The sequence below is a fragment of the Tuber melanosporum genome (genome assembly GCF_000151645.1).
Source record: "Tuber melanosporum whole genome shotgun sequence assembly, scaffold_313, strain Mel28".
NCBI lineage: Eukaryota > Fungi > Ascomycota > Pezizomycetes > Pezizales > Tuberaceae > Tuber > Tuber melanosporum.
In genome coordinates, this window is record NW_003298990.1 from 45,884 (window position 1) to 54,186 (window position 8,303).

Below are 8,303 nucleotides of genomic sequence, written 5' to 3' on the forward strand. Positions count from 1 at the left end.
TATTGATTCAGAACTACGGGCCTCGCGTGACCAAAGCAGGATAATGTTGTTTGAAAGAATCTTGATTATAAAATATGTTTAAGTCTAAATTCTGTGTTACAATAACAAGCAAGTTTGGTACAGCATTGTTGATAGAAAAAATAAAATCCTTTTTTGAATATATGTATTGGAATAATATTAAAATTTACTATAATAATTACTAAAACATTAATTAAATTTTTACAATAAATATATATATGAATTTATAAATTAAATCTTAATAATCTGTATATTAAATAATTTAGGAAAAAATAATTTACTAATTTATAGGAAGTTAATGATAGAGCTGTAGGAAAGTTTAAGTCAAGAACTATACTATATGATATTATATTGATAAGGCTAAATCTGCTACTACATATTCTTGACCTCAGAGTATGGAATTATAACTTGGAATGAGAGTTTTATATTAGTCAAACTCTTCATTGATTTGTAAGAGTGTACTTAAATCTTGAACTATAATAGCTCCAATATATAATACTTTGTGAATATTTTCCTCAACATGATCTGTGGACCTGAATTACTTATAGTTTGTAGTTATTCATTTGCATTATCGGACTGATAGTTATAGTGAAGATTCATACTTAAACATTTTCAGTTTTAGTCAAGTTCATAATAAGTTTATTTTATTTATTTACAGTAGAAATATATTAAGCATAATATATTTTTGGGACTAATATGAGATTTATAAAAATATTTTTTTAAAAACATTTGTACAAACAATAATACTATTTGGCACACTATATGTTCAAATAGTACTTATAGGTTTTTTGTATATATTCGTAGAAAACATGTTTTGAAATCAAGATTGTTTCAAACAGCTGTATGCCAAACACTTCCTCACTTTCTTTTTCTTTTTTGGTATCTTTTACCATTTATATTATTAACTTTGAAGCTACAATTAATTCAAGGCATTCATCATTAGAGGTTGTTACATATCAATTGTACATTTATTTATTTATTGTATTCACTTATTAAAACTTTTATTATTGTACTTCAGTTTTAGGATCTCTTCCTATATCCTTCCACTCCTTATACTTTCAATCTTCATTTGAGATTGTATTTCTGGCAGCTGTAAGGAGCATATTAAGCTACTGGAAATTTTAACAAAATTCTAGTCGAGGCGCACGTAATCCAACAATCCACCCCTAGCAAACTCTAGCAGATACCAAGATGGTACAAGCTTTTGACATGACCCAAAGAACGAAATGCATGGTATCTTAAAAAACAACAGAAGAGAAATGATTTGATTTTGGTTGATTTATTGTAATTTGTTAAGATGAGGTTGGAAAGGTTGGAAAGGTAGGATGACAGAGAATTGTTGTTGTCGCCATTGTGGCGCACGTCTGAATGATACATCCAAGCTGACCTTACTATTCTTATCCCACTTCCTCGCCACTCCTATAACCATTCGTTCTCAAGTTATCACATCCACTATCCGATCTCCACACTCCGTAGGGTTATATTACTCTCCTAAAAAGTATCTTCTAAAGAGGGCTACTGCTGCCCCAGTCTCCTCTCTCCTGCAACTTATATACTGCTCTATGTGTAGGGTTCGCCCCATCTCTACCACCCTCCTCCGCGCTAACTATCTTATTCGTTGGCATAACAGATCTAAATGCTATCCTTTCCCCAGCGCTGGGTACAACAACGGTGCAAAGTCATACCAAGGAGGAGGTATACAGCTACCTCAGACAATTACCACTATTTTATACCTAAATATATCATGTCTAGAGTTTCTGATGATCGCGCAGATCGACTTCGTCGCAGTCCTAGAAACATCCCAAGATAGTCGCTACGAACAAACTAGATGGATTGTTCAGCTCTGGTACCAGGAATCAGAGGGCCCCTGGAAATCTGCGGACTTCTCTCCCAGTGACGGCCTAATACCGGTATGACCATCGCGATGCACATCTTGTCCAAACTAATCCGTTTTGACAGCCAATATTATCCACTGCCGCTGCCCCAAACATCACCCGGAGGCGTTACTCCCTCCACCTAAAATGCCGGAACACAAACCCCATCCAGTTTACTCTACGCCTCAAATCTGTGCTGCGGGAGAACGCGCCATGGATCTGGAGCAATGAGCAGAATGGTCTTGGGGACGGTCGAGTCATCTTCCTTGGCCCTTCCACTGGCCTCCCCACATTCAAAAGCCTTTTTCATGGCTCAGACTCCAACATCGAGGCAACCTGCGCAAAGAGTCAAGTACCCGAAGTTGAGCTCTTTGATGTCACGGCCCCTGCTCCTCCTATCACCAACGGATCAAGTACAATTGCCTTGGGTATTCCCGCAGGCCTAGAACTTTATTACGCACTAGTGAGTCTCCTCAATGTTACGTGGTACAAAACTCTGATCCTTTCCAGGTTAAATTGAGTTCTCCATGGATGGGACCTCGCCAGGGCAACTCCCACTTCTCAATTGATCTCGATGGTCTCCTTACAGGATTCCTGCGTTCCGACGGGAGGCATGTTGTAGTTCTTGGCGTCTCTGGAATCAATGGTTGCACCACATATGTTCGCTCGGAAGCAGGAAAGGTTCTGCTAAAGACTAGAAATGATGCCGGTAATTCCCAACATCATCGTGCAATTATCGCCACTGGGTGGAAATACCAGGATGCCGTCAATGCTGCTTTTTATAGAGCTCGAGAATTGATTCAGGCTTTGACCCCACTTTCAAACACTGTAAAAAAATCGTCATCCATCCCTTCCTGGTATGAAACCTGGTAAGAATTACCCCCGGTTAAATAACTTGTATTACTGGTTTTAAGCGGCTTCAGGTATGACGGTCTTGCGTACTGCACTTGGAATGGGTTGGGCCGAGAGCTTTCTGAAGAAAAACTACTCTCTGCCCTCCAAGAACTTACCGATACCGGAATATATGGTCAGCACGAAGATACAACCCTCTGATCCCAAATGCTGATAATCATCCCTGTAGTTACCACTCTCATCATTGATGATAATTGGCAATCACTAGTAAGTTCTTGCATATCTTTCTCCCCCTGATTGCTTGACACAACTCTCGTTCTTAGCGCGACGGCAGTCGCTGGGACATGTTCGAAGCGAATTCCAAATTTCCACTCGGACTAGGGCACACAACTTCCGAAATTCGTAGGCGATTCCGGAACATCAGACACATTGCTGTTTGGCATTCATTAGTAAGTCACCTGACTTATTCCACCTAATCACTGATTGTAACCTTCACTAGTTCGGATATTGGGACGGCATTGCTCCGGGTGGCTGGATTGATACCAACTACAAATGTATTAACGTCAAGTGGCGCGGGGGTAAAGACATCTGTGTTGTAGATGCCTCAGACGTTGCACTAATGTACAATGATTTCTACAGGTGATTCTCAGAATCCCGCTTACCTCTTCGCTACTGACTCGATAATCCTAGTTTTCTCTCGAAAAATGGCATTGACTCCATAAAATGTGATGCGCAGTATGGGATCGATGACTTTGACGACCCCAAAGTACGTCAGTCTTTAGGCCCAGCGTACCAGGAAGCATTTAAAATAAATAGCCTTAAATACTTTTCTCGACGAGTGATTTACTGTGAGACAATCATTCTTCCAAGGTTTAATGTACTAACACTCCATCTGCAGCCATGGCACATATCCCCTACATACTCTTTCGGGAATTGCTCCCTCACGATGCGTCACGAGTCCTCTTCAGAAACTCTGACGGTACGGCTTTCTACTTCTCAACCCCTTTCATGTTTTCGTATTTCTCACAGAATTCCTAACAGACTTCTTCCCTGATATCCCGAGTTCACATGTGTGGCATGTGTTCGCCAACTCGATGAACAATATATATACCTCGAATCTGAATTGTTTACCGGATTGGGATATGTTCCAGTCAGCCCTTCCCACCTATGCAGGATTCCACGCAGCTGCAAGATGCATCTCTGGTGGCCCTATCTATATTACAGATACCCCTGGTCACCATAACATAAGCCTCATCAAGCAAATTAGTGCCTATTCACCCCAAGGTTATACTGTTGCACTCCGCCCAAGTTGTATTTCCCTTCCTACCGATCCCTTTGTTGCCTACAACAGTAATCGTCTTTTGAAAGTTGGTAATTTCTCTGGAGGACGCGGGGGTAGCTCCATACTTGCGGTATTCAATGTCTCCGAAAGTCAGAATTCAGAACTTATCCCTATGGATGACTTTCCCGGTTTATTGCCTGGGTATACTTATGTTATTCGGGCTCATACCTCCGGAGGGGTCACGGCAGTAACTCCAGGAACAGGCTCTTTAATGCCCATAACTTTACCCCAATATGGCTGGGAATTACTCACAGCAGTACCGGTGGTCGAAATCACGCATCTTAAATCAACAGGGCATTTCACTTTCGGGGTCCTCGGTATTATCTCGACCATGGCAGGTGTATCCGCCATCATACAGCAGTCAGTAAATATCGGATTAGCACATATCACGGTAACTATCACGCTGAAAGCTCTGGGTACCATTGGTATTCTGCCCCTCATCCCAAAACACCTGGTGCTTCCAATTAACTGCGTCTAACTCCGTAGGGCTCTATATTTCCGACCTTGCGTCCCAAGATATCACTAAATTCCTCGTGACAATCGCCGGAAATGTTGTTCCCTTTCATACAGTGAAGAAGAGCTCTCAGAGCAACACCGTCCTCGAGATAGATCTTGAGACTGCCTGGAATGAGCTAAATCTCTCAACCGGGTGGTCCAACGCGATAGTAATTGGATTTCATCTGAAATAATCCCGCCAGCCGTCGTGAAACCTCTCAAAACCGCGGGAGTGTTGTGGCCACTTTCTTATTCCCACCGAGCTTTCCTAATGCCTCCGTGAACACTATCTGCACCTCGGCATTCTGTCACGTTTTTTTTCGTGTTAATACTAGTTGCATCTTATCAGTTGCGCGCCCCTCTAGTGGCTGCTTTCCGCTACAAAAAATGCATAAGTGTGGAAACTCATGACTTCTCTTTTTATTTTTTTTGGAGATTACTCAATAGTATCAGGAAGCAGCCAGACCGTAAATCCCGTTATAGTTGTATTCAGCTTTCGTCATAGCCTTAGAACAATACGCTATTAGTTTTCCAACTCCATCCTTATCTTGTTGAGGAACCATACTGCTGTGTACATAGCATGGTACGTCAGTTTCTATTTTGATCAAGCTTTTTCATCTGAAATGTCATAATATCAGTGCAGTAATCAATTTTGTTTTCAGGTCTTTGCAAGCTTATTGTTCCTTTTCTCTCCATTCCCATTTCTGATTCTTTTCTGTCAGTTGGTATAGCAGTCTTGCTATCTGACGGACCCCGTTGATAAATATTCGGTAGACATAATAGAAGCCTGTAAAGCACTGAACATTTTTGACTCTAGTTGTTGTTTTCACAACTTCAATTGACTCTATTTTCATTGGATCTGTCCAGACTCCCTCTTTACTAATAATACAGCAGAAGTATTTAACCTCTTCTTGTTGGAATTAGGATTTTATGGGTTTCAGTCTGACTCCTATCTTCTACTGCTCAATAAAAATAATTTCATTATCCTTTTTGTGTGGTTCCAGATCCTCTAAAAATCTCAACAAATCATCTAAATCTGTAATAGAGATGACATCTAGAGGTTTACTTAAGTTATTATTCACCACTATGTAAAAAGTAGCTGGTACATAGTCTAGTCTGTATAGCATTACCAGGTATGCGCAGAGTCCATACCAATGTAACAATCCTATTCCCACTACATTAGCTCTTTAACTGGTAATGACCTTACCTTTCTGATACCTTGATAGACTTAATACTGCTTCGTTTTCATAATCACTATTGATAATGCCTGTTGATATATATTCTTAGTATCATCTTATTCAGATAAGTGAGACCACTTTCCCATGTCGTGTCGCAAGATATGTTTGTAGGTGGATCAGAGTATAGATTCAACTAGTAGTAAAGGAAAGAACTTAAGTTATAGAGTGAGGAGTCTGCACGGGATGTGCCTTTTTTATTTTTATTTATTTTTTGTAATCCTTTTATTTCTCCAGTTCTACATAAAGTAAGGTCTGAGGATCCTACCAGCTTTCCCTATACTGACCCTCATGTCTACCCAGGCTTTTTCTCCAGCAGCTAGAAGAAAAATGGGAAAACTGGAAAGGCTAACATGAGCAGCTAGATGCCCAATCCTCTGATCCCAAAACTTGAATGTGGAGGGGTCTTAACTAGAGTCACTGATACCCAACTGGCCCTTGGAGTAAAAGTCCTCACTGCCAGTCTCCTATACAGATAGCTTAAACAGTAAAGACGGAAAGCTCAAAACCTGTTCTTTGAGGCAAGGGAATCCCATGTACTGACAATACATCCTACCTCAATGAAAGAAAACTAAAACTAAGAAAACCACAAACCAAAGAACAAAGTCAACCCCTCGCCAACAACAACCAGATTCCAGGTCAGACCTGTTGGACCAACCATGTTTATGAACTTGAAATAACAAATAGACAATATCCAATAAGTGCATAAAGGTATGTATGGGCATATAGCTTTAGAGGTAAGCAAAAGAAATGGTAAGGAAAGAGCACCAGTCATAAGTAGAAGGTACTGGCAACAAGCAAGCCCTAAGCTGTCTCTCTAGAATGGCCAGTGAGGCTACCCAATGTAGTAAAAGATAGTGAAATAGTAGGGTAACAACTGACGTAACTGAAGAGAAAAAAAGGAGGGAAGGCTCGAGGCCATAGTGTAAACACAACTATTACCACACTGATGCCTTATTACTACACCTCTCATGTAGTGCCTTGTTCTACCAGAGATAGTGAAACTGAGTGGAAGGGATCCCACCAGCAGTAAGTAGGCAAAATGACAAGTGTCAGAAGGCGACTGCAACTTGAACTGAGGGATAAAGAGGATATGACCAGTCTGAACTTAAGATAGACTCCAAAGTTACTAGTTGAAGTACTCCACAGCAAGGATTGGGCAAGTAGGGAGAAGGATGTCTACCTTGGCGAGTACTGATTAGAAGCGAAGAGAGGAAGTGGTCCTTGCCAAAGTCAAGTGAGTTGCTTTAGTAAGACAGGACTATTGGATGAGCACAGATAACTCACCCATCAAGCAAACAAGAGACAAGAGAGGTGAGGGCGGGAGGGGATGGCAGAGTTAATTGTACCACCAGGTAGGAACTATTGAGGGAGTAAAGGGGAGAGGGAGAGGCTCATAATAGATGATATAGTATAGTAAAATTAGGTGGCAGGAAAATAGGAGCGACAGAGCATGCTGCACAGGTGGTCCTTGGTCTTATTTTTAGTATTATTATTATTCTCATATTTTGTTAAGATAAAAGAACTGCCATGCAGTACTAGCTATGACCTAAACAAAACCTTAATCTCAAAACAAACTTCAACAAAAGAAACCAAACTAGTGCCTGCTATCATTGCAAACAACCTATGTTGCAAAGAAACCAAAAATCAAATCTATAGTGAAATGCTCAAACTAACAAGAAGAAACAACATGCAAGAGAAGCAACTAATCCAAACCAAGAGCACCAGATCAAACAGTATGAGAGGTAGGTGGGTTGATTGTAGGAGCCGAGAGAGAGGGATGAAGGCCTCCATTCATGTAAGCTGGCATGAGTAGAGGAACCCCATTGAGGTATCAGAAATGAAGGGGACCAGGCCATGCAGTAAGGCCTGAGTAAACCAGAGTGGTTTATTATTGCGGAGGCTCTCAACAGCCTGGAGATGGCAATCTCGGTTCCTTTTGCAGGACAGGTATGTTAGTATTGCGTGGTGGAAGGTTTCCTGCTCACCCTAGCAATATGGGTAAATAGTAGAGGTGTCCAGGTCCTACCAGGATGTATGGGCAGCCAGGTAACTCTTCGTCACTGATTTTTAGTCAATAGAAACCACTATGAACATTTCCTGGCCCATGAAGGGTTGCAGGGACAATGTCAAAACGTCTGCATAGTAGGAGAGCAGCAGAAACTAGAAGGACCCAGAATGCAGAAGCAGCTACCTGCAACCCCTCTTAAGACCAAGAAAGATTGGGTAGCTGAGTGCTCAGGGGGGAGGGCAGTAGAAAGGAGGGACTCAGAGGCTGGGGGGACATGGAGCAGCTGGAAAACCATCTTGACAAGTGAGTAGGCTATTGCGTCCAGGAGTGGAAATTGGACAGGGCAGAGAAAGAGCGGTAGATGCATGTAGTGGCAGGATTCCTTTCTGGAGGAGGGCCCATCATATTGAGGGCAGTCAGGCATTAACTCGGGCGACAAGTACTTGCTCGTGGGGCGGTCGATCTGAGATCACGCT

At 41.5% G+C, this 8,303-nt stretch overlaps 1 protein-coding gene; it reads left to right on the forward strand.

Moving 5' to 3' along the window:
• Window positions 1-1,343: 1,343 nt before the first annotated feature.
• GSTUM_00001902001 (uncharacterized protein) lies at window positions 1,344-5,189 on the forward strand (the record flags this gene model as incomplete). XM_002839184.2 has 13 exons in its annotated part: window positions 1,344-1,584; window positions 1,649-1,713; window positions 1,791-1,928; window positions 1,978-2,355; window positions 2,403-2,761; window positions 2,816-2,919; window positions 2,974-3,011; window positions 3,068-3,193; window positions 3,244-3,383; window positions 3,435-3,592; window positions 3,643-3,723; window positions 3,786-4,511; window positions 4,573-5,189. The coding sequence occupies 13 exons, from the start codon at window positions 1,344-1,346 to the stop codon at window positions 4,773-4,775; spliced, it is 2,757 nt and encodes a 918-aa protein (XP_002839230.1). The 3' UTR covers window positions 4,776-5,189.
• Between the last annotated feature and the right edge of the window lie 3,114 nt (window positions 5,190-8,303).